The 15,352-nt window shown below is 45.0% G+C and overlaps 1 protein-coding gene across 2 annotated transcripts in view; it reads right to left on the bottom strand.

Annotated features, from left to right (window-relative positions):
* POU2F1 (POU class 2 homeobox 1) overlaps window positions 1-15,352 on the bottom strand; it is a 110,050-nt gene that overhangs the window by 14,851 nt on the left and 79,847 nt on the right. Inside the window, exon 5 of one of the 2 annotated variants that reach the window (XM_075263286.1) lies at window positions 6,536-6,655. The exons of the other annotated variant lie outside the window; for it this stretch is intronic. Coding sequence (XP_075119387.1) covers window positions 6,536-6,655 — 120 coding nt within the window. The remainder of the gene's footprint in view (window positions 1-6,535; window positions 6,656-15,352) is intronic. 2 annotated transcript variants of the gene reach the window in all.

Raw genomic sequence — 15,352 nt, 5'->3', positions numbered from 1 at the left:
CACTGATGGACAGGGACACCTATAGCATGGCAGGGCCCCAAAATGTCTAACATCATGTAAATGCAGGGGTCATAGAAATGTGCAGAGTTAAAGGGGTTGTCCAGGATACTTGGCTCCTCTTCCTCTTCTCAGGCCAGTGACATCACATCCATGGGTCACATGACCATGCTGCAGCTTGCATTTTCATACAAATGCATGTCGCCGAGCTGCAATACCGAGCACAGCCACTATACAATGTATGGCGCTGTGCTTGGCAAGTAGTGAAGAGACTGCAGCGGTCAATACCCCGCTCCCAAATATTATCTTTACCAATACAAGTCATTCTGTAGAACTGGACGGGCAACGGATAAATCAGTCATTTGCTACAATGCGCACACGGTCACCTCGCCCAAGGCTGCGAGCTTTCCTAGTATGAAGCACAATGGCCGTGACACACAAAAGCCACAAGCTATGGCAGGAGGCCTCATAGACCCCATGTCACAGGTGTGAGGACACGAGGTCCGTGGCCTTCCAGCTGCACTAAGGCCGCGTTCACACCTACAGCTCGGTGCTTTTCTGCAGTTATAACCGCACTGTGTAAACGTATCCCAAATGCAGAATAATCCAGAAGTGACCGGTCGGGGGTTGGGTACTCCGGGGTCCTACGTGCTGATAAATCCAGGCCCTGTCCCGGCAGGTAGTGAGGCGGCACGACCTCTGACCTCGTTACTTCCAAACTTATAGGAGTTTCCCATAAATATCCCCGGATTTAGACAAATGCTCCATTTTTGCAAACGTAAATAATTAAAAATGTTGCAGAGTTTTATTGATTTCCTGTAACCCTTTAGTGGTGACATCTGTTGTCTTGTGGACGGCCATGGACGCAGGAACGGTCTATGCTCGGCTCTGTCCATGTCCTGTATTGGTGTGCCGACCGGCTGTGGTATACGGCACCGTGTGGTATACAGCTAGTCTATATGGCTTACAAACGCACGTACAGCACATCATGGCTACAGGAAGTAAGAAGAACCCGCCGGGGTCGCTGCAGTTACTATACTTGTTATTTTACCTCTTCTCTGCAAAATTTCTGTAAATCTTGGGACATCCCCTTTAAAAATGGTCGACCTGAAATCCCCAACGCATCTCATTTCCATCTCTGCTTATTGAATGTCTTTCTACAAGGGGGTGGAGCTTAATGGTCACTGCCTACCAAGCATAGTGCCCCATGTTGTATAGTGGCTGCACTTGGTATTGCAGCTCAGCTCCATTCATTTGAATAGGACTTAGCCATTGCATGGTCATGTGACTGATGCATGTGATGACAGAAGAGGACGTAGAGTTCACCCATGGATTGATGGTCTAGTCTAAGGATCGATCATTGGCCTTACAGCTCTGGACAACCCCTTTAAGGGTGGGTTGACCTGCTTGGATACAATGTGACCTTGTATTTTATGTGTTACATTTCTATATTCAGGATTTTCAGTTAAAGGGGTTGTCCAGAAATGTATTTATTGTGGCCTATCCTTAGGGTGTCTGATCGGTGTGGGGGAACTGACAGACCACCCCTGTACAGATCAGCTATACAGGGACCATACACAACCCGGGGCTGGAAACCATTGGCTCCGGTAATGGCAGGACTTTGGGACTACGCTCAGATCCTATTGACTTGTAGTACTGGTACCCGGGGACTATATAGGACAAAGCTAATCCATGCAGGGGACGCCCATCAGCCCATCCTAAAGACAGGCCATATATACATTTTTATTAAAGGGGTTAAAGATATTAAAGGGGTATGTTTTAAGTCTACTGAAATGCATGAGATAATAGACCATACCAGTTCCTCTAGGGCCGTCCAAAGACCTAGGAGGTGTGGCATGCGGAATCTAGTGACAACTGGCAACATTGTAGCAAGCAGTCAGTACAAGCCTTTACAGCATGAAGGAAAGCGATGTCCCAATACCCTTTGTGACTGATGGTATTTACCTGGTTCAGAATAGACTCTCCCTTTAAGGCACTGATAATATAGTACAGACCTCACAGAGCGCTTTGTACCTGGATCGGCGGGGCGCACGCGAGCGCTATGAGGATTATAACCTCTTTCAATGCAAATAGATTTTCCGCCTTGTTTTTATTCTCCGAGTGAAATAAGAAAACACCGGGTTGTACCAAAGTCAGATCTCAGAATCATTGAAATTCTTTTTCTCAGTACGTTCTTCAGAGACGAGAGCGACATTGAAGAGTGCGGAAAATACGTATAATTTCTCATAACATACAAAAATGTCAGTGTGAAGAAAATAGCATGCTCAAGGCCGCAGATTGTTACCTTGCACCGGCGCTGGGGGGTTTACATGGTATCAGGCGGTGGGTAACAACGCCGAAATTACAGGCCTGGAGATCAGGAGCTTTAAACAGGAAAAAAATAGAAAGACTGGAAGCGTTAAGTGACTTCACTGCAGGTTTACAAACCAGTCTTAAAGGGGCCCGGGATCCGGAAAACAGTGCGGTGCGATCGTCCCAATCTATACTGCAGCCCAAGGGCTAGACACAATGTGCACTGAGCCTTAGACCGGGGGACGTTACGAGCCATCTAAGAATTACATTGGTAACTTGTCCACCTATGGCAGAGGATTCGGGGGACTCGGGCGGCGACTACAACTCCGAACATACTCTGACGGATTGGAGTGCCGATGCTTCTTGACCTCTGACCTATAGGGGTCCAAGACATTTCCCAAAAGAAAAGAAGCGACTTTCCAATTAATCTCAATTTACAGTAATATTTTACAGTGGTGTGGCAACAGCTTTTATGCAGACCTAGGTGTCGCCATACTAACAGACCACAGGCCATGGGAAAATGGCCGCTTCCACAGTATTGCTAGAGGCCATTTTCCCGTGGCCTGTGCGCCTGCACAGTCTGCTCAAGGCCCGACGCCTAGAAGTTACGAGCCTGCGCCGGAAGAAAATATTGAAGATGACTAGGCGGACGAAGGAGGCGGCGGCACTGGAGACAATTCTCTGGCAGTGGTGGAGACCCCCTCATTGCTGTTTGAGCGCTGGGGACCGCCCCCATCGCTGCAAGAGAACTCATTTGCATATCGGTAAAAAAAACGGTATTTCTAAGGAACGGCGCAGTGGAGACCATGTCTACAGGTAAGAGACGAATAATCTTTCTAAAGGCTACTCCCACGTCTTATCCACACAAAAAAAAAAAAAGGTTTTAGTGGTAGAATCCCTTTAAGGGGTTTCCAGGCAGGACATCAGTAGCTGATCAGTAGGAGTCCAAAACCTGCCTCCGCACCGATCAGCTAATGCGGCTGCGTCCTGGAGATGGACACGGCTGCACAGGTCAGGGCCGGAGGCCGGTCTCCTTCCATTCAAGTTATAGACACAATGCTAAGGTACCCCAGGGCCGGAATACCTCTTTAATAAAGTTCCCCAAATAGGATTTCTATGTATATGGAGTCACAATGGCCTGCACAGGAGCTGTATACACAATACGAGAATTTTTTTTTCTCTCAAGCCTATATATAAACTTGCTTATTTTCATTTTTCACATCACCGAGCCATGAAAAGACTCCTGACGCGTCCAAACCCTCCGTGAAGCGACGCCCAGGGTGGTTTTGTCTGACGCAGCGGCATCGCAACGGGGACATTTTAATGCTAAATTGCTGAAAATCTCAGAATATGAGAGAGCAGGAAAAACACGCTGTACCAAAAAGCGGCAGCAGCTCTCTCGCCATGCAGCTAACACGCCTCTCCTCCACAATGGCACCCCCCGCCGCTCGCCCCCAGCCGCACGCAGCGAGCTCATTGACACTTATCAGCTCCAATTGTATAATAACGCCGCTGCGTCTGCTCCCATCAATGTGCCAGATTGGCAGTAATGTTATTGTGGATGAATAAACACGACAGGATGTGAGGAGAGCGGAGGACGCGGCTTCTCTCCAAATCCAAGACTTGCAGCTTAAAACAGGGAGGGATTATGTCATGTATGGATGTGCGGGCGCTGCTGACTGTACAGTATGGCAAATGCCCAGGATCCTTTCCGATGTATCCAGATCCTGCATTCTAGAATATTGTGATATAAACTCCTGGGCCTGGTGCATCCAGTAGGTGGCGCCGTCTCAGCTCCAGTGTCCTCTCCTGTTAGTATTAGTATTGGGCACCACCCCGTAGACGTAAAGCCAGACAGGTTGGGGTTAGAGTTGCATTTAGAGGAGGCTGAGGATGGGTTAGCTGTGATGGGCCTGAGCCGAGATGGCGCCTCCTACTGGCTCCACACCACAATAGGGAGAACCTACTATTATCCTCTCCATTCTAGCATCAACCACAGAGATGGAAACTCGATTGGACGGTTTTAGGATTTGCGCAGGATGGCCCCAACATCTAATGTGTGCGGGCAACAGCAAAAACCCATCACAGCTGGAAGCTAAAACTAAAGGGATTTCTACAAGTTCATTCAACACTGTTGGGATTTCCCAAATGCAGGATTTCTTACTAACTGGAGTTCCCCTTTAAGGCAGCCTTAGAAGGGAGGCCTTATAGGTCTTATGTGATTATATGGCCATCCTAGAGGAGACGCAGCACTCAGGGAACCCGCCAGGACTGTATGGCCGCCCGCAGAATACCTCCAGGGTTTCCACCATTCAGACCCTCCTCCGTCAGCCAATTTCAGGGTGACTCCGACGCTTAAAGTCGGGGGTGACAGCTCAATACCATCACTCATGGAAACCAACAGTGCCCCGCAGAACAAGTTCCATCTCCAGTCGCCGTTCTCTCGCTGGGGACCAGTCATGTGGTCTGTCTCCTGTTCACCCCAAAATGTAGATAGCAGTGTAAAGTCTAGAGATCCCCTTAAATCCACTTTAATTCTAGAAAGCCCCCAACAAAATTTTCAGGGGAAATTTACCCCAAAAGACTGATTTTTTACTGCTTTTGAGTCATTTTAATGTCTTTTCTCCTTTATATCCAGAACAGTTTTCAAAACTTGCCGGTTGCCCTCGGTAAGGGAGCGTTCACACTACCGTCGGTGTCCGACATGTAGTGTCCGCTCAAAATCTGTCACGGACACTAGGAGCAGACACTAGCTGTGTCCGTGACACCTGTCATTCACTTGAATGGGCATCGGGTGCGTTCTTTTGCACTCCGTGCCCGTCCTTCCCTGTATGCAGGGTTCTTCTGTCCGCTTGAGAAGTCGGACATCTTCTCTTGCGGACAGGGTAGGACGGGCACGGAGTGCAAAAGAACGCACCCGATGCCCATTCAAGTGAATGACAGGTGTCACGGACACAGCTAGTGTCTGCTCCTAGTGTCCGTGACAGATTTTGAGCGGACACTAGGAGCGGACACTACATGTCGGACACCGACGGTAGTGTGAACGCCCCCTAACAGACAACACTTTAGCTTCATGTGTTGTCAGCCTGGCTGTATGTATACGTGACCGGGGCACCTACAACCTCCACGGCAAGAGTCCTCTGCTACCGGGGACCGAATCGTCACTTTTTCCCTCCACTTTTTCTTTCCAACTTTGCATTGCACATGAACAGATTGCAACCCAACGCGTTTCACACATTTGGCACACGCTAGTTAGCAGATGACTGTAAAGTCTGGAAGTATTCATTATTTCAGGCATCAATCTGTGGAGATGACAGAACTTCCAGTAACACTATAGAAATGGAAAAAAATCTCACTCAAAAATAATTGTCACAAATGAAAAATTTAAATCAAAAACTGATGAAATAAATAAGACTTAAAGGGCTTCACTTTCGGCTTAAAGGGGCAGTCCGGACTGAACAAATAAAGCTTTGGCAAGACGCATGAAGTATAATCCATAAGGAATATCACCGCCATCTAGTCACAAAGGATCCCTTTAATGAGACAACCTCATCACTAGAGGTCGGGCTCCTGCAATCCCTGATGGACGGCTCATGCTGCAAGAAGAGATCTCATCGGACCACATGTGTTCCCTGCAGTGACCTCTGCTGGAGAAATATAGTATTACATAATGACCATTAAAAGTGAATAGGCAGCCATGCAATATATATTGGAGGACTGAGTACCCCACAGCCATTTTGCTCTCCAAACAGGACACATGGGCCCTAATAAGGCATATATAGGTGCGACAGCAACCGGTCTGTCTCAGACAGGTCTTCAGCTCAAAGGAAAATGACCCCGTGAAGGCCGAGAAGGTTACGGGAGAGGCCCACAACCAAGCCAACACGGATCAAGTCCCATCGTAGCGGCTTGTAATGACCGACAACCCGCTCATACAGTTACACAGTGAAGCAAAAACCTTCCCACAATCCATTGCTTTGTATCCACAAGGCTGGACCTACAGGGCAGACATTGTTGCGGCGACCAGGAGGAACGGCGCCACCTTTTGCACATTTTGTATTATTTCATAATTTCTAGGCGTGAGGTCATTTGGTGCATGCAAGGAAAGCCATAAAGAAACCCTCCCCCTCCCCCCCTGACTACGACTTTACTACAGTCTGCCTTGCAGCTCCAGCCTCCGCTCCCCCAGAGATACACGAAGGAAGAGTATAGCGCGTTTGCTTACCCCAGTGATTTGTCCACCGGCCACCATAAGCTGTGTCTGGGGTATGGCCGCCTGCAAGGAGGGCTGCTGGGAGGGCTGGACTGCTTGCGGAGGCTCCCCAGGTTCTTCTTTGAATTTAGTCTATAATATAGAAGCCTTGATTACTCCAAGAAGCGCTGCACCCCCATAACCACAGCTACATGGTTCATGCCAAAAACAAGACGGGACATTTTCTGCACAATTCAGCCCCCCCCCGTGCACAGCGCTGAATAGTATGGCTGGCTGCTATAAAGGGGATGAATACTTCTGCAACCAATGCCTTTTATTGCTCCAATGTATTTAAAATAAAAACAAAAACATGTCTGCGATGTTTTGGAATAAAAAAAAATTTCTACCGTTTTGTGTATGCAGCTCTGGTGCGGGCCTATGTGTGGCCACAAATCTTACAGAATCTGATCCTGCGGTCACGCTTTTACTCCGCTCTCTCACGCAAACACGGGGAGAACATACAAACTCCTTGCAAGTGTTTGTCCTTGGCAGGATTCGAACCCAGCACTCCAAGGCTGCCATGCTAACCACTGAGCCACCGTGTTGCCCTGTTTTTGCAAATTTAATACACTTTTTTACTTTTTAGATACATTGGACCAATAAAAAACATATATTGTTGCTACAGGCGACAAAGACAAACCCCGTTATGGTCACGGCCCGGAATTCTCATCATGTCCTTGTTACTTTCTCAGGGTCACTCACAACATACAGAGGAGGCCACAGATCAGCGTGCCTCTCCCCTATTTAGGCCTCTTTATCACTTTCCACTTTTAGGTAAAGTTTAATCCTTGTGTAATAAAAATCTCTGCAATCATTTACCATCCTGACATCACCGCTGGCTGTCAGTGAATGGAACTTTCTGAAAAGTGACCTGATCACATCCAAGCGCCAAATGTGAGATCTCTGACACATTGTAACGAGTCATGAACGAGAGTCAGCTGGAATAGTATGGGGACAGGTTTTCAGGAGCAAACAGACGTCCCATAGTCCTATCTCAATCATGACTATCTAGACCAGTGATGGCGAACCTATGGCACGCGTGCGGTCGCCCGGATTGCTCAGCAATGGGAAATCTGGTACAGGATTCCCTATGGATGATCGACTGCTGCAAATGCACATACAGCTGAAAGCTGCCAGTGTAGGCCACGGATCATGCGACTGCAGAGTTTGACCTCTGCCCCGATGCGCAAATGATGACGTCATCAGCACCCGCGTTGAAAAGGAGGTGGACGCCGGCGGCTCTTCATGGGTGAGTATGAGAGTGTGTGACTGTGTGTGTGTGATACTAAAGAGCTTATAATACTGGGGGGCGTATTAATGAGCATATAATACTGAGGGGATACGTACTGAGGAGCATATAACACGGGGAGGATGTGTATTGAGGAGCATATAATACTGTGTGTGGGAGGGGGCGTACTGAGGAGCTTATAATACTGGGGGGAGGCGTATTTATAAGCATATAATACTGTGTGTGGGTGCCACTCTGGAGCATATAATCCTGTGGGGGGCTACTACGGAGCGTATAATACTGTGTGGTGGGCCTACTGTGGAGCATATAACACTGGGGGGCTACTGTGGAGCACATAACACTGGGGGGCTACTGTGGTACTGTGGAGCATATAACACTGGGGGGCTACTGTGGTACTGTGGAGCATATAACACTGGGGGGCTACTGTGGTACTGTGGAGCATATAACACTGGGGGGCTACTGTGGTACTGTGGAGCATGTAACACTGGGGGGCTACTGTGGAGCATATAACACTGGGGGGCTACTGTGGTACTGTGGAGCATATAATACTGGGGGGCTACTGTGGAGCATATAACACTGGGGGGCTACTGTGGTACTGCGGAGCATATAACACTGGGAGGCTACTGTGGAGCATATAACACTGGGAGGCTACTGTGGAGCATATAACACTGGGAGGCTACTGTGGAGCATATAACACTGGGGGGCTACTGTGGAGCATATAACATTGGGGGGCTACTGTGGAGCATATAACACTGGGGGGCTACTGTGGAGCATATAACACTGGGGGGGGCTACTGTGATACTGTGGAGCATATAATTCTGTGGGGGGCTACTATGGAGCATATAATACTGGGTGGCTACTGTGGTACTGTGGAGCATATAACACTGGGGGGCTACTGTGGTACTGTGGAGCATATAACACTGGGGGGCTACTGTGGTACTGTGGAGCATATAACACTGGGGGGCTACTGTGGTACTGTGGAGCATATAATACTGGGGGGCTACTGTGGAGCATATAACACTGGGGGGCTACTGTGGTACTGTGGAGCATATAATACTGGGGGGCTACTGTGGAGCATATAACACTGGGGGGCTACTGTGGTACTGCGGAGCATATAACACTGGGGGGCTACTGTGGAGCATATAACACTGGGGGGCTACTGTGGTACTGTGGAGCATATAACACTGGGGGGCTACTGTGGAGCATATAACACTGGGGGGCTACTGTGGAGCATATAACACTGGGAGGCTACTGTGGAGCATATAACACTGGGGGGCTACTGTGGAGCATATAACACTGGGAGGCTACTGTGGAGCATATAACACTGGGGGGCTACTGTGGAGCATATAACACTGGGGGGCTACTGTGGAGCATATAACACTGGGAGGCTGCTGTGGAGCATATAACACTGGGAGGCTACTGTGGAGCATATAACACTGGGGGCTACTGTGATACTGTGGAGCATATAACACTGGGGGGCTACTGTGGAGCATATAACACTGGGGGGCTACTGTGGAGCATATAATCCTGTGTGGGGTCCCCTCACTATTTATATCACACAGTATCTCTTTTCTAGCAGACGTGATATTAGTACAAGATATAAGAATATTACACGGTCACTATAGAACAGATCCCGTGCGGTGTAAATAGTGTAAATTAATTGATCATAGTACACAATGGCGCGAGCGTCACCTCTCAGTGCAGGTGTTTGTATTATTGACAGCTCTGTAAAGCCCCATTCACATGACTGTAATTACTTGTGGATCCGCACAGTACTAAGGTTACATTTAGTGGATTTTGGGTCGCAGTTTGGGCACTCGGTCTCTAAAAGGTTCGCCATCATTGATCTAGACTCTCTAGAGTAACATCAGACAGACAACAGGTAACCTCGGGTAGTCTGATCCTCCGGTCATAGCTTACTCCGTCAGTTCTCTTCAGGACGTCACAACTTACAGACTGAGAAAGAGGAGGCAAGAACGGAGAGATCAGACTACACCGGCGCGGATTGTAGTCTGTAACCATGGAGACACATCAGAATGTTTCCATTCACTAACAGCACAGAATTGCAGTGAGACATTGTAACAAAGTACATGACGTTGCGGCAGACGGTTTCATATTTTGGATATAAGAGGGGGAAGATAGAAGTACAGCGAGAGCAGAGGCAGCAGATTCCAGGTCAGTGTGCTCCACTTGTGTAAGGACACCGTATACCCCCCTCCCCGCCGGCAGTATACGCCGTATCAGCGCTCCTCAGTCAGCGTTTATCTCGTCAAGAGGTATTTACATGAGAGGGTGAAACAAATGATAATTAGGTGAGGCCGTATTGTGCGGGTAATTGGAGGAGGCAGGGGAAGGCGGTTAGCGTGACATGCCCCGGCGGTGAAGGCACGGCCGACATATTTGTATCTGAGGGCTGTGTAAGTAGCCATCTGCTCACAGACACGGCCACTTACTACTAATAGACTTCTCAGCTGCAATCTCATTACTAGGAGCGCCATCACTCCCCACCGCCCTATCGGCCCCGCCGCCACCCAGAGGGACAGCCGCAACACCAACCACTCACTAGTCATCACTAGATTTGCTGCTTTAGGGTTTTATTTCTTTATGCAACCGGGTGTATTTATTTAAGGCCACTTTATTGCCCCTTTTTTCTGCCCCAGCTCTTCTATAGTCAGATCTTACAGGAACGCGCTTCTACAATCCTTTATCACTCACATGCAAAATTAAAAACAAGTGAAGCAACTTTGCAAATATCCATTTCTTAGACTCTCCTCACTTGCTGTGCACACAGGACCTACGCTGCCTGATGCGACTCCACGACTACAGACGACAAGCAAACCCTGTGCAGTCTGACTAGGCAGTCCCGTAAGACAGCGGAGACACGAGGGCAGGATCAGACTACATGTGGTACGATTGTAGTCTGTGACCATGGAGAGACACATGTAGATCTTCCAAGAAGCTGCAGACACAAATGGTGGATTTATTAATTAAAACAATTTAAACATTTTATTTTTTGTTTCTTTTTACAGATTATGGACTGATCAATAAAAGAAGATGGGGGAGGGGAGGTGCACCAAGACATCACATTGCACCATAATGGAGTATGACGGGAGTTCTTGCACCAATATAAATTGGAGCGTGATCACCATTGATGGTCCAATACACTACAACCAAACATTTACAGAGAGAGCAGAAGAGTCCGCGAGGCCGAGACGTGCGGCTGTGTCCTCGGAGACCCTTAAACGCGCTGCGTAATTTTACCTAATGAAGACATTTTTTTGCAGTCACAAAGAATCTGCATCAAAACGAGAGATAAAATTGATTTGTCGGCTGGGAGAAAAGCATTAACACTCATGAATGTTCTCCTCCAGGGAGCGCTCCGCCTGCAAACTCCCATTTATGTGTCATAATGTGAGTGATTGGGACTGGGAAACGTATAGACGTGCCGCAACACCCAGCCTGCGCACCATGATTGTGCATATAATCTGTGCCGGAGCGAGGAGATGGACGATGAGATACAGAACAAGGTGACAAATGTGAGGAGACCAAACACAGCGCCATATAGAACCGGAACAGAATAATATGTAACCGCTATAAGCCACATCTACTGAATAATCTCACTCTATATATATGAATGGTAGGAGAAACAAGACAAACAACAGTTATAAGATAAGATAATCCTGCCCTGAATATAGGAGGTAGTATAATAGTAGTTATATACCTGTACATAGGAGCAGTATTATAGTAGTTATATTCTTGTACATAGGAGCAGTATTATAGTAGTTATATTCTTATACATAGGACTAGTATTATAGTAGTTATATTCTTCTATATAGGAGCAGTATTATAGTAGTTATATTCTTGTACATAGGACTAGTATTATAGTAGTTATATCCTTGTACATAGGAGTAGTATTATAGTAGTTATATTCTTGTACATAGGAGGTAGTATTATAGTAGTTATATTCTTGTATATAGGGGGTAGTATTATAGTAGTTATATTCTTGTACATAGGAGTAGTATTATAGTAGTTATATTCTTGTACATAGAAGCAGTATTATAGTAGTTATATTCTTGTACATAGGAGTAGTATTATAGTAGTTATATTCTTGTACATAGGAGTAGTATTATAGTAGTTATATTCTTGTACATAGGAGGTAGTATTATAGTAGTTATATCCTTGTACATAGAAGCAGTATTATAGTAGTTATATTCTTGTACATAGAAGCAGTATTATAGTAGTTATATTCTTGTACATAGGAGTAGTATTATAGTAGTTATATTCTTGTACATAGGAGTAGTATTATAGTAGTTATATTCTTGTACATAGGAGGTAGTATTATAGTAGTTATATTCTTGTACATAGGAGTAGTATTATAGTAGTTATATTCTTGTACATAGGAGGTAGTATTATAGTAGTTATATTCTTGTACATAGGAGGTAGTATTATAGTAGTTATATTCTTGTACATAGGAGCAGTATTATAGTAGTTATATTCTTGTACATAGGAGGTAGTATTATAGTAGTTATATTCTTGTACATAGGACTAGTATTATAGTAGTTATATTCTTGTACATAGGACTAGTATTATAGTAGTTATATTCTTGTACATAGGAGGTAGTATTATAGTAGTTATATTCTTGTACATAGGAGTAGTATTATAGTAGTTATATTCTTGTACATAGGAGCAGTATTATAGTAGTTATATTCTTGTACATAGGAGGTAGTATTATAGTAGTTATATTCTTGTACATAGGAGGGAGTATTATAGTAGTTATATTCTTGTACATAGGAGCAGTATTATAGTAGTTATATTCTTGTATATAGGGGGCAGTATTATAGTAGTTATATTCTTGTACATAGGAGTAGTATTATAGTAGTTATATTCTTGTACATAGGAGTAGTATTATAGTAGTTATATTCTTGTACATAGGAGTAGTATTATAGTAGTTATATTCTTGTACATAGGAGTAGTATTATAGTAGTTATATTCTTGTACATAGGAAGTAGTATTATAGTAGTTATATTCTTGTACATAGGAGTAGTATTATAGTAGTTATATTCTTGTACATAGGAGTAGTATTATAGTAGTTATATTCTTGTACATAGGAGTAGTATTATAGTAGTTATATTCTTGTACATAGGAGGTAGTATTATAGTAGTTATATTCTTGTACATAAGAGGTAGTATTATAGTAGTTATATTCTTGTACATAGGAGTAGTATTACAGTCCTATGAAAAAGTTTGGGCACCCCTATTAATCTTAATCATTTTTAGTTCTAAATATTTTGGTGTTTGCAACAGCCATTTCAGTTTGATATATCTAATAACTGATGGACACAGTAATATTTCAGGATTGAAATGAGGTTTATTGTACTAACAGAAAATGTGCAATATGCATTAAACCAAAATTTGACCGGTGCAAAAATATGGGCACCTCAACAGAAAAGTGACATTAATATTTAGTAGATCCTCCTTTTGCAAAGTTAACAGCCTCTAGTCGCTTCCTGTAGCTTTTAATCAGTTCCTGGATCCTGGATAAAGGTATTTTGGACAAACAATTCAAGTTCAGTTAAGTTAGATGGTCGCCGAGCATGGACAGCCCGCTTCAAATCATCCCACAGATGTTCAATGATATTCAGGTCTGGGGACTGGGATGGCCATTCCAGAACATTGTCATTGTTCCTCTGCATGAATGCCTGAGGATTTGGAGCAGTGTTTTGGATCATTGTCTTGCTGAAATATCCATCCCCGGCGTAACTTCAACTTCGTCACTGATTCTTGAACATTATTCTCAAGAATCTGCTGATACTGAGTGGAATCCATGCGACCCTCAACTTTAACAAGATTCCCGGTGCCGGCATTGGCCACACAGCCCCAAAGCATGATGGAACCTCCACCAAATTTTACAGTGGGTAGCATGTGTTTTTCTTGGAATGCTGTTTCTTTTTGGACGCCATGCATAACGCCTTTTTTTTTATAACCAAACAACTCAATTTTTGTTTCCAAAATGAAGCTGCCTTGTCCAAATGTGCTTTTTCATACCTCAGGCAACTCTATTTGTGGCGTACGTGCAGAAACGGCTTCTTTCTCATCACTCTCCCATACAGCTTCTATTTGTGCAAAGTGCGCTGTATAGTTGACCGATGCACAGTGACACCATCTGCAGCAAGATGATGCTGCAGCTCTTTGGAGGTGTCTGTGGATTGTCCTTGACTGTTCTCACCATTCTTCTTCTCTGCCTTTCTGATATTTTTCTTGGCCTGCCACTTCTGGGCTTAACAAGAACTGTCCCTGTGGTCTTCCATTTCCTTACTATGTTCCTCACAGTGGAAACTGACAGGTTAAATCTCTGAGACAACTTTTTGTATCCTTCCCCTGAACAACTATGTTGAACAATCTTTGTTTTCAGATCATTTGAGAGTTGTTTTGAGTAGCCCATGATGCCACTCTTCAGAGGAGATTCAAATAGGAGATCAACTTGCAATTGGCCACCTTAAATACCTTTTCTTATGATTGGATACATCTGGCTATGAAGTTCAAAGCTCACTGAGGTTACAAAACCAATTTTGTGCTTCAGTAAGTCAGTAAAAAGTAGTTAGGGGAATTCAAATCAATAAAATGATAAGGGTGCCCATACTTTTGCACCGGTCAAATTTTGGTTTAATGCATATTGCACATTTTCTGTTAGTACAATAAACCTCATTTCAATCCTGAAATATTACTGTGTCCATCAGTTATTAGATATATCAAACTGAAATGGCTGTTATAAACACCAAAATATTTAGAACAAAAAATGATTAAGATTAATAGGGGTGCCCAAACTTTTTCATAGGACTGTATATTAGTTATATTCTTGTACATAGGAGTAGTATTATAGTAGTTATATTCTTGTACATAGGAGCTGAATGGTCTTATAACAGCGACAGCTGCTTTTATGTGTGATGACTGTCACTTCCTATTTCCCGCTCCTCACGATGAATGGTTATGATTATGCCCCCCGCATGTTGTACAAATGTTGCAGTGGTTTGATGACTCTTCTATAGATGTTCTCTCTCTCTCCGTTCCACCATAGTTTTTCTGTCTCTCGTGGACATTGACTCTTCATTACCTCTTAGTACTCCTTGACACTACGATGAACACACTGATGCATATATCGCGCCCCATTTTACATGTTCCCTCTTCACGCTCTTACATTTAACCCTTTTTTCGACTGCCGCCCACACTGAACCAATTACGGCAAAAACTTTAAAAAGAACGGCAAAGTGAAAGTCACTCAGCGTTGGAGAGACGTGACAAAGTAATGACCAGGAGGGAGGTGTTTGGGGGGGGTGTTTTGGGGGGGGGGGGTTTCAGGCACTTTTCTACACTTCCTGTCACTCCGTCGTTCTCGGGGGAACAATAGATTGCAGCGCAGCCGCACGGCTGCCAATGCAGAGAAGGTGTGACAGTAGTCACAAGTCTGAAAAGCTGTTGTCAGGAGGAGAGAAGAAGAGAGCGCGCACGTTTTATGGTAATTAAAACCGGTTAGGCGGTGCATTT

Source organism: Leptodactylus fuscus, chromosome 2 (genome assembly GCF_031893055.1).
Source record: "Leptodactylus fuscus isolate aLepFus1 chromosome 2, aLepFus1.hap2, whole genome shotgun sequence".
In the NCBI taxonomy this organism is placed as follows: Eukaryota; Metazoa; Chordata; class Amphibia; order Anura; family Leptodactylidae; genus Leptodactylus; species Leptodactylus fuscus.
The sequence above is the reverse complement of the archived record's forward strand: the minus strand, read 5'-3'. Positions and strand labels throughout refer to the sequence as shown.